The following is a 24736-nucleotide window of genomic DNA, read 5'->3' on the forward strand; positions in this document are numbered from 1 at the left end:
GAAGGAGAAAGAGGGATGTTTTCCCTTTCTTTTTTCATAAGGTTACATAGCTGGATGAAGACATGCTTGTAGCATTGTAAAGTTATTCTTCTGCCCAAATTTCAGAATGCACTGAGTTTGTGTCCATAAGGACCTAATCTTGCCATGCTGTTATTTCTTAGTCAGAACTGAAAATTAAATTAAATAATAAAAGAAAGCAAGCTATTGGGAGATAGTCAGATAATATCAGTATTGCAGAAAAGAGAGGTCATTTTTCTGTATTTCTGTGTAGCAGTGATTCATCCACCTTTAGTAACCTTTTTGTATGGTTTTAATTGTACTTTTCCAAAAAAAAAAAAAAAAAAAGAATAGTTAACAGAAAGACTAGATCAACAGTAAAAATAAATTTAGAAAATCATATTTATGAGGGAAGGTTAAATAGTTGGAATTTTAGATCACAGAAAAGGGGGGCTGTGTGGGAATAATGGGATACAATGCTTTTCCAGTACATTCCAGTTTTGGTTTAGGTAAAATTATAATAATTTATTATGACTTACTACCTTTCATAAATTCAGAGAGAAAGAAATACTCAATTTGCTTTTCAGCCAGGATACTTAAATTCAGATTTGGGAACACATGTAGGTGGAGGCACATACCAAGATCATGTTACCTATATCATTTATGAAACCTTTCCATCTATCCTGTTCTTGAACTCAATCTGTTGGAAATAGTGTGAGCTGACTCAGTTGTATTTGAGAGCATGGAAATGAAGTAATGGGACTCTAGAGAGGGTTTTTTTTTTGCTGTATAGGAAATCATATACTTGCCTAGGACTAAATTGCATATTCATATAGTGCTGGCTATACTATCCATGCAAACTGCATATGACTAAGAACCTGGAAGGAATTGCTAAAAGCTTTGTCTCATGCTGATCAACAAAACTCTTCAAAGCAAAACAAGTGAAGTTTATTTCTAAGATTCTTTTTATTTTGTGACTGAATGTTGATGCTCTGTTTCTGAGAAGGAGAAGATCTGCAAGATCTTACAGGTTGTTGAGGTCTTAATTTACTTTGCTCAAGTTTGATTTTTTTTCCTGTATCTCACTAAAAGGTGACTGGAAAACTTGTTCTATGTGTGCTTATTACTAATTAAGGGAAGTTTAGAGGGAATGGACTTCCTTTGAGATGTAGTATTTTGTAGCCCGAATATGTTGTTAAGCCACAAGTTGGTAACCATTTAATCCTTTACTTCCCTGTTGAGCAACTTATTATGTGGAGCTGGAAGAAAGAAAAGGAACTTTTAGAGGGCATATTTTCTTACATCTGATCTTGTTCAGTCACTTCTGCAAATATTCATGCAAGAATATATGTCTTCACTGTTTTTGGAATCATGCTATTGATGAATCATTTCTCTCAGTGGGATTTCCATTACACTTTGTTCTGATTTGATTTTATGTGATTTGTAACACATGTTGTTTTCATGAGGGTTCATTGCTTATGTGAAGAATATTGTTGCATGAAAATCTTGACCCTTAAGAAATCATTGGGAGATTTATCATTGACTTCAGTGGGACCAGGATTATAATTCCTTTTGGTTTTCAGATTCCTCATCGTCTCCCCTGGAATCTCCATTGCATATCATTATTTCACTCATTCATCTATGAAGATAGAGTTCCAAGTTCTGTCTCAATGACTGGTGAATACTTTTGACCTTTTGATATTTGCTTGCTCTGTAAAGAGGAGATAAAGGTGGAGAAAGACAGTGCCTGATCCCTTCCAGCTGGACCAGATGTATGGATAGAAAATGATGTTTCTCATTATTTTTGTTTTTCATGTTATCTGCAGCGCTTCTTGGCATTTGGGTGTTTCTGATATTGCAGTAGCAGCTGGCTTGATTTTACAAAAGCAGGAGTAGTAAAAACTTTTTGTGCACAAGCATACATCACTTGCATTTGATATACTGTTAACCTTTAAATTAAGATTATTAAAAATACTGTGAAATAAAACCATACATAAGTATACTTTCATTAAGTATACTTTTATATATTATATAAGTATACTTTTATACATAAGCATTGTTTTTACACAAGTTATTGTAGATGCTGGAAACATGGTAGTTACCATTTTTTCTTAATTATTGAACTGTAGACTCTGATCATTCTGGTGCTGAGCTCCTTTCTGGTTGAAATGCATTTTGTGCTTTTGTTTTTCTCAGCCTGGGCCATCAAAGCACTGTGTTTCTGATATAGGATATTGATAACTGAGTGAGCTTTTTAATCATGAAGATTTTATTTGAAAGCTGGCTGCAGAAGAGTGATATAACTTTACCTGTACAGAAGAGTTCTCTCTGCTTTCTAACATTAAAAGGCAAAATGCTATACAAATACTAAATTACTATTTTGTTAGCTTAAAATGTATAGATTTGACAATTAAGTCTTAGTCATTTTATAACCTTGTACATTTTGTAATTGCCAGCTAACCTACCACCTGCTCTCTTCTGCCTTGGATCTTCCCACATCTGTGCTGCTTTGAAATTTGAGTATGCTTTTTCATTAGTAGCAAATAATGTGGTTCTTGTTCTAATCAGATGTCATATGACAGATTACCTAAATACAGTTTCCAGGCTTTTAAAAAATGTTAATTTCTTAAGCAAGCAGTTTGTGTCTTAGCAGGATTAAGGCACTGTGTAAACCAGATGTTTTAATAAATTGGTCTTTGAGGGGAAGGGTTATTCTGTTCTGGTGTGCAGCCTGAGGTCATCTAGTTTTGAAATAATTTATTTTCTCTTTCTAAGCAGTGAAGCAAATATGCTACTTAAAAAGTGTGTCTGGGTTCTAATGTTCTTTTATTCTTGGGATAGGTACAAATAAGCAGCTAACAGTCTGAGATTCCTCATAGTGTGAGCTACTGGTCCTTAATCCTCACTCAGAAGAATTGCTGTAGGTCCAGAAAGTAAATCTCTGTGTTCCCAGTGAATTTAAGGCTCTGTATTGAGACTGCCAGCAATGATACATGTTAGTGTCAGTTATGAAGCTATTCACTGGAGTAGTCTAAGTTCATAATACATTTTAACCTGAGCTCCAAATTCTCATCAAATGGTGATGACTTTGAGTTGCTATTGATCTGGGCCATATTGAATTTAGTAACCCTGAGGTGAAAATATCAGTATTCTATTACCAAACTCTTAAAAATGTAGTGTTACTGAAAAAATGCTTCATTTAAAAAAAAATAAAATCTGCATTAGAGTGTTACTGAAAGTGTTCAGAGTTCAGACTTTCCTGGGGTTTTTTATGCTTAGTGTCACTGCAAATATTGCGGACTCAGCCTAAGAAGGATGTTGGGGTTTGCATGTTAAAAAAACTCTACAGTTTATGTTACATAGGATACTCCTGTAGTTGACATGTTTACATTAGCATTATTACCATTAATGAAAAATTACCCACATGCTTTTAAAAAATGACAGTTTAAATCTACTTGTTTTCTTTGCTTCCTGTCTGAGGTCAGTGGACAGGTATGGAACAATGTATTTTTCTTCTGTGCAACAGAATTCTAGTGATGAAATATTGATAAGTTAGAATGATAGAATCATTTAGGTTTGAAAAGACCTCTCAAGATCAAGTCCATTTCAGTGCCACTATGTTCACCACTAAGCCACATCTAAGAGCCACATCGGTGAGTCTTTAGAAAACTTTGAAGACCTGTGATTACACTGCTTCCCTGGGTAGCCCGTTCCAATACTTGACCACTCTTTTAGCAAAGAAATTTTTCCTAGTATCCAATCTAAAACTCCTCTGGTGCAATTTGAGACCATTTTTTCTTGTCTTAGTGCTTGTTATCTCATCTCCTCTGAGCCTCCTTTCCGCCAGGCTAAACATCCCCGGCTTCCTCAGCTGCTCCTCATCAGACTTGTGCTCCAGACCCTTCCACAGCTCCATTGCCCTTCTCTGGACTCTCTCCAGCACCTCAACGTCCTTCTTGCAGTGAGGGGCCCAGAACTGAACCCAGAATTCAAGGTGTGGCCTCACCATTCCTGAGTGAGGATGGTCAGGGTTATGGTCACTGCCCTGGTCCTGCTGGCCACTCTGGTGCTGATCCAGGCCAGGATGCCCTTGGCCTCTTGGCCACCTGGGCACTCTCTGGCTCTCGTTCAGCTGCTGTTGAGCAGCACCCCCAGGACCTTTCCCCCCAGGCATCTTTCCAGCCCCTCTGGCCCAGGCTGTAGCTGCAGGGGTTGTTGTGACCCAAGGGCAGGAGCAGGCGCAGGCACTTGGCCTTGTTGAACCGCAGAGCTCTGGCCTCTCCCCATCAATGCAGCCTGTCCAGATCCCCCTGCAGAGCCTTGCTGCCCTCCGGCCAGCTCGGTGTGTCTGCAGACTGCCTGAGGGTGCCCTGGATCCCCTCATGTGGATCATTGCTGACGATATTGAACAGAGCTGTGCCAGCACTGAGCCCTGGGGAGCCCTGCTGGATGGAATTCCATTCAGCAGCAGCCTCTGGGCCCGGCCATGCCAACAGCTTCCTGCCCATCCAACAGAGCACCCGGCCAAGGCGTGAGCAGCCAGTTCCTGCAGGAGATGCTGTGGGAAATGGTGGCAGAGGCTCTCCTGAAGTCCAGGTAGGCACATCCACAGCCTTTCACCCATCCACTAAGTGGGTCATCTTATCATGGAAAAGGAGATCAGATCAGTCAAGCAGGACCTGCCTTTCACAAACTTGTGCTGCCTGGGCCTGATCCCCTGGCTGTCCTGCACATGTGATGGCACTCAAGGGGATCTGCTCCGTGACCTTCCCTGGGACTCAGGGAGAGTGTGGAGAAGGCATCATTTTGTTACGCTTTATGTTGGTGATTTAGAGAACAGGATATACCAATAAAATGGCTTGACACCTTGGTGTCAAATGTTTATGTAAATTACATAAAATTTTTATGTAATTACATATTAGTGATTCTATTCCTCTTTTCCAGCCACCAACTCAGTCAGCCTAATGAACAGAAGAAAACCAGTAAGATTTTTTCAATTTTTCAAGCATTATAACTGACAGCCAAATTTTTGTTGGTTTTCTGGGTAATTTGTTTGTTCCGTTATGTGACTGTTGAACCAGAGCATTTCTATTATTCTATATTTCTATATATCTATTTCTAGGAAATTAGTGTATTTAGCATATGTATTTAGCATATTTCTATACAATTAGGAAATTTTCTATTTTCTTGGAAATTAATGTATTTAGCATATTTCTATAGTTGGTGTAGTTTTCATTTTGTTTAGAAACAATAAATTTATTTACTTTTATGTACTCCTTGATCATCTTTCCTTAAATCCAGACAATATCCTTCTTTTCAGGCTTCCATCTTGAGTATTTAAGCCTCTAAGTTCTTTACTTTGGACTTGAATAGCTTTAAGGAGAGAATAAGTATGATTCTGAAAAAATATAATTTTTAATTATTGAGTTTTCCTTGGAGAGGATGACCCATATATTTAAATCTCGAATAAGACTTGTCTGCTTTTGAGCTATGAATATCAAATCATTAGGGTCAGGAATCTAATTTAATCTGCAGTATTAAACATGCAAGGCTTTTTAGTCCTCAGGTTTTCTTAAGGAAGAATAAAATGATAGGATGCTGATATATTCTTTAACTAGCATCTCAAATTGGTGACGTCAGTGTTATGGCAAATATACATCAAAGAACAAATTATATTTGTAAACACATAATGAAGTAATTGATTTCTCTTAGTGTTTGATTCAGAGAAAATATTTTTTATGACTGAGCCAAATGCGACAAGTAGTAAGCATTAAACCAAGAGTTACAGAGTTTTGCCTGAAATAGGTCATGAATATGTGAAGACTATGAATAAACACAAACTGAATAGCTGCTGTGTAAGTATGTGTAATTTATGTATTTTCCTTTCTCTCTTTGACCTTTAGTTAGGTTAGGTTAACAAAGCATAGGAAACTTTATTTCTTTATTTATTCTTGTATGTGTAGAAAGTAATGGTGTGTTGTTAAAATATAGATAATTCAATAATATCCTGCATTAAAATATACCATGCTCAGGTTAGCTAGAACTGCAAGCAAGAAAGTCATGCTATGAACATTTAAAGATAATATTAAAATTTATCTAAATGATACAGAGAAATTATTTTTTGTGACAGCCAGAAAAAGGAGGAGGTTTGGAAATGGTATGTTTTACAGCACAACCAAAATTCAGTCTAGATTGCAAAGGAAACAAAGAGCCAAAATATATATTTCCCTAAGGACATTTCCTAAAGATAGTAACAATGTGTTACATAAACACTTATGCACTACTTAAAACATAAATCAGCCATGCATATGTGTTGAATTAAGGCCATACAGTTGACATTTGCCTGATATTTCCTGATTTTGATTGAGTTTTTAAACTTTCCTTCTAATTAAATATTGTAGCATGAGTTCTTGTCTTGTACAGACAAGAAGAGTAATACACTGATTTCAACACCATGCTATAGATGTTGTGGTGTCAGATTTTAGCTTTCAGTAGTTTTGCAACTGAATCCGTGTTCCAGAAGAAGTGATTGATGTGACTTGCTGCCATAATTCAATCTGACTAGTTTCACACATGTACTTTCCGTATGTAGTCCTCAGTTTTTTGAGTCAGTTGAAAACTACCAAAGAGCTCCAGTTAATTGTGCAAAGTATTAACCTGTGGGGAAAAACACGTAGTGTTTTTACAATGCAACTCTCTTTCTGCACTAGGCAGTACTGTAATCTCAGTTCACGCAGCTGCCTGGGTCAAGGTCAGGGCTGTATAGCTTTTTACACTAACTTTTTCAGCTCTGGTTGGACTTGTTAATCTGCTTCAGGTCTCGAGTCCTGTTGCACCTCTGAGACTGACACAGTAGTTGTCTATCACAGAAAAACATGGTAATTGACTGAAGAGAAACCTCATTCTAGTGAGGAGAAACTGGGAATTGATCTTTCCCAGTCAATCCTTGAAGATCTGACTTTAGTCATTGTCGGTGTCTCTTCTGTCCTAAAGGTCATGTCCATTTTACATACTTTTGCAAGAAATTGTGCAGTGGTTTTGCACTTGTTAGTTTTTGTTGCACCGTTTGTTTGTTTTTTTCCGCTCCTCAGGGAGAGATGTAGAAAAACATCTGATGGGATTGCTCTGATTTAGCCCAGTTGGAGTCAGGGGGTGCTGGACATCCTAGTTTCCTAGGTGGAGTTCCCTCACTCACTTCCCAAAACAAAGTCACTCCTATCTCAACTACAAAAGGAAGAGTAAAGAAGCACAAAGAAGTAGTTGCACATATCAGGGGTAGGAGCTGGAAGAAGATGTGAAAGCTGGTTAATCATTGTGACCTTGCCCCATTTGCCTGCCCATCCAAGAGAAGGGAGAGAACAATTCAACAATCCCTGTATAATCACAATTTTGGCAACAAATGAGAGGCAAGGGTGTTAAATATCCCTGAAATGGGATTTTCACAGGATCCACAACTTTGGGATCAGAAAGAATTTGCAGTTTATAGCACTGGCTTCTGTAGTTCAATTCACTGCTGCTCTTTTTGGCTTTTTAACATGAATTTGAAAAGTGCAAACTGTTGCAAAATGCTTACTTACTTTTCTTCATATAATTTTAGCTATCTTTAAGTTGGAGAAGGAAGTTAGCTTCAAATAAATCCAGTTTTAATTTATAAGTGTAAATCCATAGTGATGTTGCTATATCATGTTTTCCAGACAAACCAATTAAAATCTGGTTAGATTCAGCATCTTACCTTCTTTCACAGTGTTTAGTGCTGCTGCTTTCCTTTCCTTTTCTTCCTGGGGTCATGACTATAGTGCGATTTGGTCAAATTTATTAATAGAAATTACCCAGAAACTATAATCTATGGTAAACTCCAATTACTAAAAATAAACTGAACAGCGGGAGAGATGTTTGGCTTTTGTTGTCATTGTAAAGATAAAGATGTAATCTTTCCTTGCTAAGGAGCAATTTAATGCTTCTGACATAAGCTTTTTGTCACGTCAGAATTTTCAGAGAATCGCAATCCAGTTAATTAGCCATTTTCTGTATGGGTTTTGTCAGGCAGGATGCAGTCTTGGAAAGATCACCTTTAGTCTTCAAACTCTCAGTTCAGCACACTTGAGCATGCAATTGCATTCCATGTAAAGGAATAGGAGTTGTGCTCATAATCATTCTTATAAAATGCTACTGGATAATATATTACTTACCCAAAGCTGCAAAAGAGGAGAGCACCCTTAAAGTTGGCACAGCATGAGAAATGGTACACTGTAGTGAGGCTAGTTTATTGTATTGATGGCATTTTCTGTAATTTCCAAAACACAGATTTTTTTTTTTTTTAATACAGTGATTTGAGATGCAAATTGTGAAGGAGTGCATGTTCTTGCATCATTTGCAATTGAGTACTGTGGAAAGCTTGTGTTTATTTGCAGTCCCCAGACTTTCACAAAGTAAGCATACATTTAACACAAACCTCTTTAGGGAACATCAGCATTCTGACCATCCAAAGTTCTTCTAGTGGTCTTCTTTTTAAGCATAAAGCAAACTGTGTGCTTGCATTTGGGCTTTTTTAAGAAACATACAAACATGAACATGGAAAACATAATACTTCAATTTTTACTATTTACTCAGTGATATCTGTAATTCACATTGGAAATCTGTTTTGGAATAGGTCTAGAAGGAAAATATATCAGTAGAGGGTCTAGGTTTGTAACTTCTAGTGTATGAGTGTGTTTCAGGTTTTTTTAATGATACTGGTCTCAGTGATTGGATATATTCCAGTACCTGCAATATATCACTGCCTTGGACCTTTTTTTTACTGTCCTTGGTTAGAAAACTTGCTTGGTAATGAGAAAGTGAGTGCAGGAAGAATGAGACTGACATTAATGGTACATTTTCAAGTGGCCACAAATTACGGGAAAGAAAATCTATGTGTATGAAAAAAAGGCTACGTTTGATTTTTAAGTAGCCCAAACTTTGTGGTTATATTTGGGAATTTGACAGGCAGGTTCCCTGTTTATATGTTTTTAACTAGTTTTACAAGTATTTCACTTATTCTCAATTACATGTATTTCATGACAATTAACAGTTCTGAATTTTGGGAGGTTTTTGGCCATGCTCTGCTTGAGGTTTTTATCACAGATCTTTGTCCCTTTCTAGAAGGGTGCTGAATTTTTCCTTTGGGTTTTAGCATACTGATAGACCTGAGTCATACTTAGATGGTACTGGATTCCACAGTATGTCTGCACACTTTGGGCATGAAAAGTACCTCCTGCATTTGAGTTAAAAATTAAGAAATCAGAATATTCAGGCTGGTTTAGGGCATTAGAGCAAGATCGAGCTGCTAGTAAAAGAATTTAGTTGCATTTTATATGAAAGGAAGAACATTGTTTATGCATTATCTGTGGTGGTGAAATACTTCAGAGGGAGACAGTTAAAACTATATTTGAAGGAAGTTAAGGGACATAAAAAACCCCTGATTTTGGAGAAACTATTTAAGATGAATGAAGGTAGGAGAAATATGTTGCCAGCAACAGACCAATGTAAAAAAAACCAGAAAACCAAACAAATCCAAATGTTACTGCAGTAAGATCTTATGATAAATTGTGCCAGGAAGCCTGACAGAAAAGCTGGACAAAGGATAGAAGAGGGAGAAGAGGACAGCACTGCAGAGCAGTCAGCAGGATTAGCTGTGTAATAGTGTCTTGTTCATTGTGACACCATCACATGATGGTTTAGTGTATTGAATGGTATTTAAATACCATATGTTAATGTTTTCAGAATACCCATAACATGCCATGTTGTACTCAAGAAGAGTATACAGCCTGATGCTGTAAAATATTTGACACTTTTGTGAGTCAAATAATAACCTTGCAAGGAAAAACACTCCTTATTAGTAAGGACTAATCATATGCTTTAATGTATGTGCATGCCCTTGGGCTTGTCTTCTCCAGTGAATTTAGCATGGCTAAAGATTTCTAATGTGTCGAGTAATTATGAAATAAGTTGCCACATGCAATCTGTTAAGACTTATTACCCTATGCACTTATTGAAGTTTATGAAATTTACGGAATTCTCCTGAAGAATTCATTGACCTATGTACTAGAGAAGATTTTCAATTTCATGTTTTCTATCAAATGGAAATACTTTTCAAACTACATTTAAGAATCCAAATATAGTGGTGTTTGAGAGAGAATGAAATGAAAAACATTCATTCCCTTTCGGAATTTGTCTCCACATTAATGTATCACAGGCCAAACCTAATTACCTATTCAACCTATATTTTATTTGATCTACATGCCTGAGTGTCCTACAATCAAATTTACTGAAGAGCTTCTCACTTTTTTCTGCATTAAACAATTGCCTTGAAGCAGCTAACAATTAAAAAATAAATGAGTTAACACTTTCTGCTAAGTGCTACCATTTAAGTTGTAATATGCAATTAAAAACTACATTTTAATTTCTGTTCAATTACATTGACTTAAATAGTAATTTTAGTGTTATACTTATGAACCATTTAATTGTGACATTTTTCCTCTGGCATGCGTGATGCAAAAGTAGATTTGATTTTGAGAATGTAGCAAGAAGTAACCTTTTCCCCCTCATGGTTTGCTGTAATGACAAAAAGAAAAAGACAGAATTACCTGGGCATTGTGTAAATATGATGGGACAATTTACTTTCAAAAGCCATAAAAATATGTTGGAATTCAAATTATTTTTCATGTTTTTAAAAACTATTTAATAGAAGGAATACTCAGATTGCTTTATGGTAATATAGTATTTGAAACATCCATGCATGTACTTGGTCATGTTAACAGCTACAGGTTAGAGAGAGCTTTCTGTTAAATCTAAACCCAAAGCCTGGTAGAACCTGAAGTGTGAAGACTTATATTGTAGAGCAGTGCCTTTTTCAGGTGTATATTGCTAGAGGCAGATGCTTTATTTCTTTGGCTTTAGCTCCTTCTTTTAAAAAGAAAACTGTTTATGAGTTGATGCATTACAGACAGCTAGTTAACACATTTTTGTGTTAATGCTAGAGAGAACTTGCTATGGAACAAGGTCCTTACCAGAATGGATTAAGATTTTCTTTTCACCTCTGAACCCTCCAGGTCCTTTTAGCATGCTGAAAAGCACATTGAAGCATTTTCTAATGTCCAGAATAAACTTCTGGTAAATAATAAGCCAAGTGCTCATGTCCCTCTTCTGTGATGTGTTACTCTGTTCTGTTCAGGTTACCGACTGGAGGGGTGTGAACATAATCAGAAAATTCTGATTAAGCAAAACAAACCCTGGCCTAAAAAAATGTTTTTAGTTTCTCAAATGAGATTCTGTGTTTCTGGAAGGACCTCATTTCATCCATTTGGTAGTATCTTTTGTGGTTTTGGTCTCTGAATAACAGTGGAAATTTGTAGTGACCCTTTTACCAGTAAACCTGGTTCTATATCACTTACAGTTGATGAGTTTCCAACTTATCTATAAATTGAAAGTATCATGCACTTTATTTAATGCCACCCCAATTATATTACCAGATTCGTAAAGTTCTTGATATGCTGGTCTTTGCAAAGAACCAGAATTTTAGAGTATCATTTTTTCTGATGTTCAATCCTGTTTCATGAAAAATTGTATCTTAGGACTGAAATGAACCTTAAGACATCTAGTTGTCCTCCTTTCTGTTACACAATTCCAGGTATTGCTGTGAACTGTGCATCAGATGCTGTGGTGAGGACACAGCAGCTTCCTTACCAAGAAGGGCTCTTAGTATAATTTAAAGAGACTGTTTCTGGAGGGGATATCACAGAACAGTGCTGTATGTTTGGAATTTCCCAATTTAGGGTTCTCAATGAAACACTCCAAATAATGTGCTACTACTTGATCCCTCCCCCTCTCCCTGTGATGGGCTGCAGAGGAGAATTGGAGGCACAAAAAATAAAGATCATGGGTTGAGATAGGAACAATTTATTGGAAACAGCAATGAGATAAGAAAGAACAGCAACAGTAGTAATGACGGTTTACAGGAAAAGGTGAATAATGCACATGTCATTGCTCAACTCCCACAGAAACCCCGTCACAATACCTGACCTCTGCCCCTGCCACCCATAAGGGAGCCCTTCCCCAGAAGATGACATGAGGTGGTAGCAGAATAACCTCTGGGTCCTAACCGTGCTGCCTTCTGGCTACTGCAAAAATTAACCCTGTTCTAGCCAGAACCAGAAGAGTCAGTTCCTGTCCTAACCTCATAACTTAGTGTCTTCAAACAGCAGTGTCATCATGGCTGGTGGATCTAAGAAAACTGTGTAGAATTTTCAATATAACTTTGAAAAACATTTCATTTTTCTTAACAATTTCCTAACTGATAAATAACTTGCACCTTCACCCAAATTCAGCTGTTCTAAGGGCTTTGTGGCTCAGGGTACAAGAGTGGTTGCAAATGTGAGTGTCTTTCTGAGCATCAGGAATGCTCTCTTATTGTGAGAGTGGCAGATCACTGGGACAGGTAGCCCAGAGAGGCTGTGGAGACTCCGTCCTTGGAGACAGATATTGAAAAACTCTCTGGTCATAATTCATTCATTGCAGCTGGCTCTAGTGGACCTGCTTGAGCCAAGTGTTGGACCAGATGACCTCCAGATGTGCCTTCCAACCTTGGCTGCTTTGCAGTTCTGTATTGTATTAAGTGGTGTGTATTTACTCATGGACTTTATTCCTAGTCTCAAACAATTCCAGGGTGATGCCACTTTTAATTGACTGTAAGAAAGTATTCTGAGAGAAACATCTTGTTCATCAGATATAAGTGATGTCTTGTATCTTCCTGATCAAGTAAAACTGAAATAGATGTCATTCTTCCAAACACCTCTAGTTAAAGAAAATCTAGTTAAAGAAAGTTCATTAGGCTTCTGATACTATTTGAGGAGTGTGTAGGGAGTAATTTCTCTCTAACTTTAAATGAAGACATTTATGGTCTAGCAACTTCTTTTTTGGTTGTGTGTCCTTTTCATATGTGCTCATTTTACCTGTGTTTTAAAGAATTGTAATTTTTATCTGTAATTTCTGTGAACCTTTGTGATCATGAGAGGGCTTCAGCATTTAATTGAAGTCAACTAGTATGTTCTGCCACTTAAAAGGGGTGGAAATAACATTTTTAGGATGTAGACATCCATTGAAGATTTTCCTTTTTAAAAGGTAGTAAAAAAAAAAAAGAAGACAAAAAGTCAATTTTTTTTTTCAGAAGCACCTAAATCACTGAGAGAGTAACTTTTTATTAAAATTATCATTAGTTGGTATAGGAAATTCAACCAGTTTATTAGGTTATATCAATAAGTAATTAATTTTTTGTACTTATTTCTTACAGAGGTAGTTTTATTGCTAGGAGAGTTTTACTTAAAATCTGGTGTTTGTTCTGTTGCAACAAACAGCAGCAGTTGTAGATGCTGCTAATCTCCCGTAGTTTCAAGGGGATATCACCAAAACCTTCTTCCCCAGAACTTCTCCTGGATACAAACCATTTATTTTGGTAATTCATAATTCTTCAGTGGGTGTACTGAGGCTGGCTGCCAGGTCCTTACCCAGCCACTCTTTCACTCCTTATTCTCAACACAAATGGCTGAGAAAATAAGATGAAAAAGCTCATGGGTTGAGGTAAAGGTATGGAGATCAAGTAATCCATTGGTGCCACAGACAAAATAGACTTGACTTGGGAAAAATGTAATTTATTGCTAGGTAAAATACAGTTGGATTGTGAGAAATCAAGACAAAACCTAGAATACCTTTCTCCCACTCCCCTTGAAGTCAAAGGCTCAAGTTCACTCCTTTCCCAATTCTTCTCTCTCCTCCCTGCTCCCAGTGGTCCAGAGGGTTGGGGTGGGGAGCGTTTGGTCAGTCTGTAACAGTTCCTGTCTGCCACTCCTTCCTTCTCACACTTTTTCCTGCTCCGGTGCGGGTCCTCCACAGGTTGCAGTATGGTGTATTCCACAGGCTGCCAGGGAGTCTCTGCTCTCCTCTGACCTTGGTGCCTGCAGGGCTGTTCCTCACACTTCCCCTCACTCCGCTGGGCAGCACTTTGCCCATTTCTGATTATGGTGCCACCAGATGCTCCCAGAGGTGCCACCAGCTTGGCTCATGGGCTCAGCTGTGTCCTGCAGTGGGTCTGCAGTGCCCAACACAGGGCAGCCCCTCACCTCCTTTCAAAGAGGCTGCCTTGACTATCAAAATTCTGCCCACAGCCAGCTGATAAAAACGTCTTGCTTTTTCTATCATATTTCTAAAGATTTTTGCAATGAAATACAGAGTGTTTTCATTCTTTTACATTCCCTGTTTTTCCAAGGTGATGGTAGCTTTAACCAGATTACTTCATATCAATGACTAGGCATTAACAAGTCATTGTTTTGAGCACTTTCAGCTTTATTGACAAGAAAATATTTTTATTAAAGTAATAGAAAGTTGGTTTTGAGGTATTCTTGTTCTGCAAAACCTATGAATTACTGCTTGGCTGTGTCTTCCTCTACAGATTATTGATGAAGAACTGGAGCATTTTTAAAGTCAGTATTAAAACCTCATCTTGGCTCTGAATTCCTGAAGTATGAATAAATAATGAGTAGAAAAGGGGAAGGAAAATCAGCTCTGAATGTTTTTTTGTCATTTAGAGATTTACATTAAAAAAGGTGTAAAATAGGTGTAAAGAAAATCTAGGAATTACTGAAGGGTTGGAAATGGTGTCTACTGATACTTGGAGAGGGACCTTTATGGGAGAAAATACTTGTTATTAATGGTTTGCTTGGTCTGGGAGAAAGGCCAGTGGCTAGAAGTGAAAGCCAAAGATGTTGGAATTAATGTAGAATAATAGCACTCATCTTGTGCTTCTTTTTCAAGTCTCTGTTTGCCAGCTTTTCTGTAAGATGACAGATTAATACTGCTTTTCAAGTATCTGCAACTTTCTGAATATAGTCATAAATTTAAAAAATGTAATTCTCCTCCTCCTCCCCTGATTTTTGTCTGTCTTTTTGAAAACAAATTCTTCAGTCTTAAGGTATGGCTTCTTCCAAATCTAGGACTATCCTGGCAGCACCAAATAATACTGCTGAAGGTGGTGGTGGGAGAATCTCTTATTCATTATAGCTTCCTGCTGAGGTTAAGTAAGATACATGTGGGTATATATATATATATATATATATATATATATATATAGAGAGAGAGAGAGAGAGAGAGAGAGAGAGAGAGAGAGAGAGGCAAATCTTAAAAATGAGAGCTGAACAATAATTACTTTCTGACCTGCATTAGCTGTGAAGTATACTTGTGAATAAATACTTTAGTTGTTGTTTCTGAATAGACAGCAACTGATTTGGTTTTCCCAAAAATGTATGTTATCTGATGTATTGGCGTTATGTATTTATGGACATATTTGCATTTTGGTTTGTAATATGCATAAACTCTCAGAGCTGAATTTTGGTTTCAGGTTTTTTTTTTGGATGGGGGGATTGTTTGTTTTGTTTGTTTCAGTGCTTACATATAATCTGTTGACGTGCAGTTAGGATGGGTTAACGTATAGCTTGAAGGTAAAACAAAATTGTCAAAATTCTGAATAATTAATATGGTAGCCAGAGAAGGAATCACAAATATAACCAATTTACTGGAATTAAGTTATTCTTGTCTCACACTAAAAAGTGAAGATAGCTTTTGGGGGGCCAGTGTGGTGAGGAGCTTCAAAAAGGGAAAGGCTCATGCAAATTCAGAATAAAGTAAGCCCAAGAACAAAAAATTACAATTTAATTTTTTTTTTTTCACAAAGAAATAGAGAAAAGAACACTATCAAGGATTTAGATGAAATACTGGATGATCAAAATATAAAGCAGTTTCTAGAAGATGCTAGGGCCAAAAGTCCTTTTCACCCATGTTTACTCCAAGGAACTTTTAGAGACCTTTGACATCATGTATTGAAGACATGTGAGAAGGGAATGTTGTAGATTGAAGTGTTCATCTGAGGATGATAAATAACAAATTACTTGGAACAATGGTCTTCACCATTCGTTGACCTGAAAATAACTCTAATATCAAATCCATTTAATACTGTTGTTAATATTTTAGCAATTACTTAAATGAGCCTTGAAATGAAAGAAATAGGATACCAATTTTTGAGCTTGTTTGAAAATTCTGGGAAGTACAGACTGGTTAGCTTGAATTCCATACTGGGTAATTTTTTGAAGTTATGAAATGAATGGTACTATTAGGCATGCCAATTTAAAAATAATAGTAAGAAGTTAGTGTGAATTTAAAGAAAAGTTATGCCTTGCTATTACAGCTTTACAATGCACTTGGATTTTATAAAGGTTTTGACAGGTTCTGTCAGCAAGACTTCTTATAGTTACAAAGTAATGTTAAGATGGAAAGGAAAATCTTTAGAGTAATGCTTGTCAAGAACAGGAAACATACATTTTTTGTTATTGCAAAGTGTCACTAGAGGAGTTTCATATAAATCTGCAAGGATCTGTTCAGTGCTGGAAATTATCTATAGTGCAGTGAATTGCAAGGGGTAACAGATTTATTCAGGGCACCACTAATTGAAAGGTCTGTGAAATCCTCATTCTCTAACAGGCAAGGTCTAAAAATCTCTCCAAGGAGCACTATCTTTTCCTATGGACTCCCCTCAGCTGTGGGTTTAGAAAGTAAATGGCTTCCTCGTAGTGGGGGTTTGGGTGGGTTTTATTTTTTAATATGGGGTTTTTTCCCTTTCTCCCTCCTATATTATATTTGAAGCTGTTGAGCACAGCAGAAATATATGGGACAGAGAAATGAAAAGGCAGCAGGGTATGGTAAGAAGTGAGAAACTGAATGTAGAGAAAGCCAGCTTATGATGTTGGTTTAGAGCAAATATGGGATGACAAGAGTGGACAACTTCATCATTGGCTTTGTAAGCAAAATGGATTCAACTTCATGCTTAGGAAATCGCTAATCCATGTTGGGGACAGCTGTGAGGAAGGAAAGAATCTCTGTCCTTAAACATTTGTTTCTGCATGTGGTAGAAGACCTGACACTGAGGCAGATGAAGCTTCATGCTTCTGTTCTTAGGTTCTCGCTCTTCTCTAAGAACTGTTGTCTACTTATATATATTGTTTAATATTTTAATGTTTTTAATGTCAAAGGCATTCCCGTTTGAGGAATAGTATAAACAAAAAATGGTTATGATTAGGTTATTATTTTGACAACTTTGTAAGAGAAGAGAGTTACTTATATCTTTGTGTTTACATGTAGTTGCTTTGAAAAATTCTGAAATTAATGTTCTTTTAAACCTCTGTAATATATTGTTTAAGATTAAATTATTTAAGTTACTGGGACTGGAGGATGTGCAACACAGAGTTCAAAGAAAATTTAAGGATTAAATAATTCAAGTAACTGTTTATATTCATGGGTGCCTAGGGACTGAAATGGCAAATGTGTCATTCTGCATATTTATTAATTTGTCAGTGGAATCCAGGGACCTTTACAGGCCTGTACTTTCAACAACTCTTTAGGGAAAACTAACAAAAAACTGATAGAAAGAGAAGAATTCGTGAACATCCGGTAAATATGACCTGCAGGGGGCCCTGAACGTTGCTTCTATAATGGGAAGTCCTGCCTTAAACCCTTTGTGCTTCATAGAAAGATTAACAAATATGGAGGGAGAAGGTGATCTCATTGGTAGTCTCTGCCTGATTTTCCAGAAGGGTTTAACAAGACTCGTAGATTTCTAAGGAAAGAAAACAGTCATGGAATAAGAGAAAGGCTATTTCCCAAACAAATCATTAATTAAAAGATGGGAAGTGGAGGGTAGAAATAAATACCTCTTTCAATAGAGCAAGGTTAGCAGTGCAGTTTGGATGAATTTCTGCTATGAATTTTGCTGTTCAATGGATTCATATAGTGAAGATGGTAATATATTAAAAAGATGATTCTTGAGGTGAGAGATTTATCAATGGTAGTATTATCTGGAACAGTGAACATGAGAACAAACACTGAAGAACTGAAGAGTGATCTTAGGAGTTTGACTGCTTGGGCAATAAAGCAGCAGAAAAATTTCCCAGTATATAAATACAAAGTGATGCAAAGATTGATATAGTGGATGATTGTCCAAACTTCATGTGCAAGATAATGAACTCTGAGCTGACCTTGATCCTTGAGGAATTATCAGTGCTGGCTTCATTGAGAATATCATCAGCTCAGGATCATGCCAAAAACCAATGCAAATTGTTAGAAATTATTAAGAAAATAATAGAGAGCAAAACAGAAGAATCCTTATTCCACTGTTAACTTACAATTAATCCTGCTCTGTGCAGTTTGGCACCTCATTTCAAAAAGGTTGGTTACAATGGAAGTGCAGGTGGTTTAGAAAAAGGCATCGTGGGAAGTATTATGTGTAACATGGCTTTACAGCTGAGTAGATCAGAACTCTTGAGCCAGAAAGAGAAAACTTACAGAGAAATACTCTTGAGGGGTACTTTGAACAAATTTGTAAGTGACGTGGAAGTCACTAAGTGCAGACTATTTGGAGGTGACTCTCTGAAAGCCAAGAGCCAGATGTCATCAAAGCTAGTGGGAGCCAGATTCAAACACAAAATAAACTGAATTCTTGTGTAGTGAGTTACAGATGTGTGCAGCTCCTCATGAACATGATGTTGCAAATCCAGAAAGTTTACATAGTTTCATGGGAAACTGGAAAAAACAGAAAAACAGATTGAGATATATTTTATCTATTTAGATTTGTTTATCAGGCTAGAGAAATTGCTTGAGATGAAAATAATTGGAGTTGGGAGACTATTAGGGACACGGTAGGTAACCAATATGCTTGCCTTCATCTAACTTCTGTATGTGCATATGGTCCCTGTTTTTTCAGAGCAGGGTGGGACTGAAAAGAATGAATGATAAACATAGTCTTTCTTATTATCACAAAGTTTTCTGATGCTGCACTCCCTGAGCACAAATGATGTGCTTACTGACCTGCTCTGACCATTGCTCTGAAGCAGCATAGCTGTCTTTGTTGTTTTTGGCTCACCTAATAAAAACAGTACTAGTGAAAGTTGGATGTGAGTAAGAGCTTTGAAGGACCAAAGGGTTATATATGAACATGTGGCTTTGAATATGATGAGTTCAGATGATTAAAACCCTTTAGCTGATCTTGAGAGTTTCACAGCAGATCTTTAGAACTGGAGCAAGACTCTTTGTGTTCAGCAGCAGCAAGATCACAATGCTAAATGTGTATTAGACTAAATAAAACAAGAGTGACTTCAGACTTCTGGTAGGTAAAGCAAGAAATTGTAACAATATATTTTTATTACAATATTTTATTGTAATAAAAATAAGACATTATGAGCAAAAAATTGAATCAGAAAATTTTCACATTTTGTTCCTTAGTTACTGGACCAAAACACCACTATCTTATAGGTTAAATGTTTTCTGATTTGCAGAATTTTCCACAGTTTTACTAGGACCCTTGGTCTAAAAATATTTGTACAGGTATTTTTAAACAGATGATGCCACATGCTTTATTTGCAAGATCTAGGACTAGATGTGCTCAAAATCATTGAATCACCAAAATTAAATGAAATGTAGCACAAAGATCTAAATAGATTGAAACTTTAGTCAAACTTCCATACAACAGTGATTTTAATTATACAATAAATATGTATTTGATTATACAGAATATACAGTATGTTGATGACAGGAAGAAATTATTTAAAGCTAAAATTTAATCTGGAAAAATCAAATTATTTCAATGTCAAGGTACTTTAAATGACTCTGAAAGTTTCCTTAAATCTCTCAAATACCAGCCACTTTCCCATTTTATCAATAAAACCGTATATAGTTTTATACTCATTAACAGGATTAAGTGAGTCAGACTTATCTTGACAAGAAATGCTTTGTTGTCTAAAAACTTGCTTTTAATGTAATTGAAAATAGTGTTGCTCATATTTTAAAAAATATCCTAATAGTGTAAAGCTTTCATGCTGAAAGAGGTGGGATGGAATTGCCAAGTGCAGATGCCCATGTAAGAGTGATGCTGAACAATAAACCGCATTCATATTTCTTTTCTATAGAAAGTGCATGGTGGTTTGGGTGAACTAATCCCTCAATATTGCCAGCTATGTACAATAAATCATGCCAAAGGATTATTATTTATGGGAATGCTGTGAATTTTTTTGTATCTATACTTGTAGCTTATTTTCATTTTAAAGACTTTAGACCATAACTCTGTACTTTTAATTTTGTATTCAGGATGGGGAATTAATCCCAGAATGGGGCTTTTTGGATGCAAAATCTGAATGCTTGTGTAGTAACAACAGCTGTCCCCTCACCATGTGGTGTCTTCCATTGCTTTACTGTAGAGATGAATTTTGGCCCAGTGTTTCAGTAATATTGGACACACATGGTTTTAGGTGACAAAGCAGTATGTTTATGCATTCATTTGACTCTTGCAGTTACAGTTGGCTACAGATTAGAACAGGGAGAATACATTCACACCATGACCACCCTCGTAGCTGCTTGTAGTACTTGGATCACAGTAGGCGCTGTTGCATCTAAAGACACAATTAACTGTTGCTGAGGAATTGCAAATTCACAAAAGCTCCTTTACAGCTTTTGCTGTTGACAGCAGATTTCCTAAAAAAAACCCAACAAAACAACTTTTTCAGTGATTTTCTAAATTTATAAATGTTTTAGATCTTCACATTCTAAAATTATTGTCAGCTTGAAATAAGATTAAGAAGTTGATATTTTAATGTAGCTAATGAATTCGTGTGCCCTGAATTAGCTGTGTAATTAACTACATATCTGCTGAATGATTGTAGTTGTGTGCATTATTTAGGAGGATAACCTCAACAGTTCTGTCATATTTACAAGTGGTTAGTAAAACTGAGCACAAATCAAAGCTTACAAAAAATTCTGAAAATAAAACTTAGCAGAAAGCTTCCGACATCTGTATATCACTGAAAAGATGATCTTGATTTCCATGTGTAATTGCTTAGATATGCTTTGGATATGGTAAGAGAGACTAGCTGTGAATGTAGCTGTGAATCTATCATAAATACCCCTCAAACAAACCACCAAGTTTTAGTACAAATTAAACAGAAAATTACAGTAAACCACATATTAACCCTAATTTTGAAGTATGAAATTTGATTTTTAAACAAAAGGCTTTTAACCAGAACTCTTTAGAAGAATTCATTATTTAGATTACAGTGATAAAAATTTTTATAGATAGAACATTCAGCACTGGAGAGCTTTCTTTAGAAAAATCCCTGAGAAATATTTTAATTTAAAATATCTATATGGAGTATAATGTAATAAAGGTATATAGTATATTAACGTGTTTAACCAGTAAAAGTAATAAGGTTACTTTGTAATGTGGAGATTTTTCTATGTATGTAATTTCTTCTGTAGGCTAGGGTGTAATTGTATAATGCAAGCAATGTATGTTTGAGATCTCTCACATACACACACGTTACTTAAGCATCTTGTGTTTGAATCATCAGAGATAATTCATTTTATTCTTGTATTAAAATCTATGAATGTTTGAGGCTTTCAGCATTGAATAAAGGACTACATGGATCCAAACCAGGACGATTGATAAAATCCTTGCTACTATTGGCTATTATTTACTGTCTTTTAAGTGGCAGGTTGTATTTATGCCAATTTATCTGCTTCAGGGAACACTCTTGATAGCAGAACAAAGTGAATAAAAGTAGTTTGCTTTGCAAATGAATGCAAATGGTGAAGCCTTTCGGGAAGCCCTTTAACGGGAGCAATGCACTTTGATTATGAGTGAAGCTGCCATTTGGACATGGTGAAAAGAGCACGCTTGAACCATTGATTGGGGGAGACAGTAAAAAGTCAGGAAGGGCCCCGTTAAGCTTGCAGTGCAGCGGGCGGATGTCAGTGTGGTTAGAGCACAGTGGGAGAATGACAGGCAGGATTAGTGTCAGGGAGAAGCTTTGCTGTAGTTGTGGAGATGGTCCCTGGGGTCACTCACCTCTGACTGTTGTTCTGTGCTGATGGCTCTGTAATGCAAACCGCTTGATATGTGCCTGTTCATTATCGGAAATGGTGATTAGAAGAAGTATGTCATAAAGAATTCCTTAAAAATAAATAAAATGGCAAACTACTGATGATAACAAAGATTTGGCTCTGCAGTCGTTGCCAAAGATGCTGCAGACGTCAAAGACAGTTACTGCGTTTTGCCTTCAGAGGCAAACGCGATTTCATGCCTTAAACTGCTCTAATTGTGTGTTCCTTGCTTTGTTCACTTTTATTTGGCCGTTATGAAGACAGTCATTGTTAACAGCTTGGCATGTAGTTAGAGTAAAACATTTTTATATCTTTTGGTTATTGAGTAGGGGAAGCATCCGGTCTGGTTTTGTGGCATAACTGCATTTTAGGGAGGGGGGAGGGGTGTTGTTTAATCGTCTTGATGGAATATTAGAGTCAACAGATTTCATTCCTGGTTCATGCTAGAGTGCTAAACAGAGGATGGTAACAGTGACAAGAAGCTAAGATGACTCTTCTGTTTCATTCAGAGGCTTTTTTAATATGTCAAAATGGAGATACTATCTGTGTCTTTGCTGAAAAAATATTAGATAGACAATTAAGTAAATGTTTAAAACGTTGTCTTAAACTGTGATTTAATCATGGAATCAGGTTGGGAAAGACCATTCAGATCTTTGACTCTAACCATTAATCCAGCTCTATGAAGCCCACCGAGTGTCACATCCACACATGATCTTTTAAATACCTCCAGGGATGGCGATTCCACCACTTCCCTGGGCAGCCTGTTACAATGCTCAAAAACCCCTTTGCTGAAGAAACTTTCCCTAATATGTAATCTAAAGCTCCCCTGGCACAACTTGAGGCCATTTCCTCTTGTCCTAGATCTTACTACCTGGGAAAGAGGCCAGTCTCCACCTCACCACAGCTTCCTATCTCAGGTAGCTGTAGCGAGAGCGAGGTCTCCTCTGAGCATTCATTTCTCCAGGCTAAACATCCCCGGCTTCCTCAGCTGCTCCTCATCAGACTTGTGCTCCAGACCCTTCCACAGCTCCATTGCCCTTCTCTGGACTCTCTCCAGCACCTCAATGTCTTTCTTGCAGTGAGGGGCCCAGAACTGAACCCAGAATTCAAGGTGTGGCCTCACCATTCCTGAGTGAGGATGGTCAGGGTTATGGTCACTGCCCTGGTCCTGCTGGCCACTCTGGTGCTGATCCAGGCCAGGATGCCCTTGGCCTCTTGGCCACCTGGGCACTCTTCTGGCTCTCGTTCAGCTGCTGTTGAGCAGCACCCCCAGGACCTTTCCCCCCAGGCATCTTTCCAGCCCCTCTGGCCCAGGCTGTAGCTGCAGGGGTTGTTGTGACCCAAGGGCAGGAGCAGGCGCAGGCACTTGGCCTTGTTGAACCGCAGAGCTCTGGCCTCTCCCCATCAATGCAGCCTGTCCAGATCCCCCTGCAGAGCCTTGCTGCCCTCCGGCCAGCTCGGTGTGTCTGCAGACTGCCTGAGGGTGCCCTGGATCCCCTCATGTGGATCATTGCTGACGATATTGAACAGAGCTGTGCCAGCACTGAGCCCTGGGGAGCCCTGCTGGATGGAATTCCATTCAGCAGCAGCCTCTGGGCCCGGCCATGCCAACAGCTTCCTGCCCATCCAACAGAGCACCCGGCCAAGGCGTGAGCAGCCAGTTCCTGCAGGAGATGCTGTGGGAAATGGTGGCAGAGGCTCTCCTGAAGTCCAGGTAGGCACATCCACAGCCTTTCACCCATCCACTAAGTGGGTCATCTTATCATGGAAAAGGAGATCAGATCAGTCAAGCAGGACCTGCCTTTCACAAACTTGTGCTGCCTGGGCCTGATCCCCTGGCTGTCCTGCACATGTGATGGCACTCAAGGGGATCTGCTCCGTGACCTTCCCTGGCACCAAGGTCAGACTGACAGACCTGACAGACTCTGGATCTTCCTTCTAACTCTTCTTCTTGATGGGTATTGCATTTGGAAACCTCTTGTGAACTGAGACCTCCCCAGTCAGCTGGGTTTGCTGGTAAATGTTTGAAAGCGACTCAGTGAGCACTTCGTTCAGCTCCCTCAGTTCCCGTGGGTGGATCCCATCCAGCCCCATTGACTTGTGTGTGTCAGGTTACTGACTATTTCTGCTTGGATTATGGGGGCTTCACTGTGCTCTGTCTTCCATGTCAGGACTGGGTACATGGATACCAATGGATCTTTCCATTAAAGGCTGAGGCAAAGGGGAGGTATGAAGTACCTCAGCCTTTTCCTCATCCCGTGACATTTTTCTGCCTGTGTCTAGTAAAAGATGGTGATTCTCCTTAGCTCTTCTTTTGTTGCTCATGGATTTGCAAAAACTCATGGATTTTTTATCTTTTGTGGCAGTAGTCAGTTTAATTTCTTATTGGACTTGGGCCCATCTAATTTTTGCATAACTCCATAATCTAATAAAAGTATTATTGAATAATATCTTTACTGCATTTTGTGGTGTTGCATTGTGTGTGTAGTATTAAAGTTAATAGAAATTACATGTGTTAGTCTACATAATAGACAATGTGCAGTTTTTGATTGTTCAGGATTTTTAGTGTGTTACTGTTGGTCTTTTGTTTTTATCCATTTTCAGCAACAAGACACAGAGACGATACCCAGATTTTTTTTCTTTTTACATCATTAGATTAATTTGTTTAAAGATTTTTTTTGTCCATATATTACCTTGCAAATAAATGTCCAATATTCCAGTGTAATGAATGTTTTAC

At 37.6% G+C, this 24736-nt stretch overlaps 2 protein-coding genes across 2 annotated transcripts in view; one reads left to right on the forward strand and one right to left on the reverse strand.

The window, feature by feature from the left end:
• Window positions 1-24736, forward strand: part of DNAJC1 (DnaJ heat shock protein family (Hsp40) member C1) — a 108046-nt gene that overhangs the window by 68540 nt on the left and 14770 nt on the right. The gene's annotated exons all lie outside the window — the stretch shown is intronic.
• Window positions 320-24721, reverse strand: LOC119696905. The gene is made up of 2 exons (XM_038126828.1): window positions 23884-24721; window positions 320-4763 (listed from the first exon to the last, which is right to left on the reverse strand). Exon 2 carries the CDS (start codon window positions 4619-4621, stop codon window positions 3683-3685), a length of 939 nt encoding a protein of 312 aa, XP_037982756.1. The 5' UTR covers window positions 4622-4763; window positions 23884-24721; the 3' UTR covers window positions 320-3682.

This window comes from Motacilla alba, chromosome 2, assembly GCF_015832195.1.
Source record: "Motacilla alba alba isolate MOTALB_02 chromosome 2, Motacilla_alba_V1.0_pri, whole genome shotgun sequence".
Lineage (NCBI taxonomy): Eukaryota > Metazoa > Chordata > Aves > Passeriformes > Motacillidae > Motacilla > Motacilla alba.

Coding starts and splice junctions, on each gene's coding strand:
- LOC119696905 (XM_038126828.1), bottom strand. CDS start 4,621: ATGGGTGAAAGGCTGTGGATGTGCCTACCTGGACTTCAGGAGAGCCTC.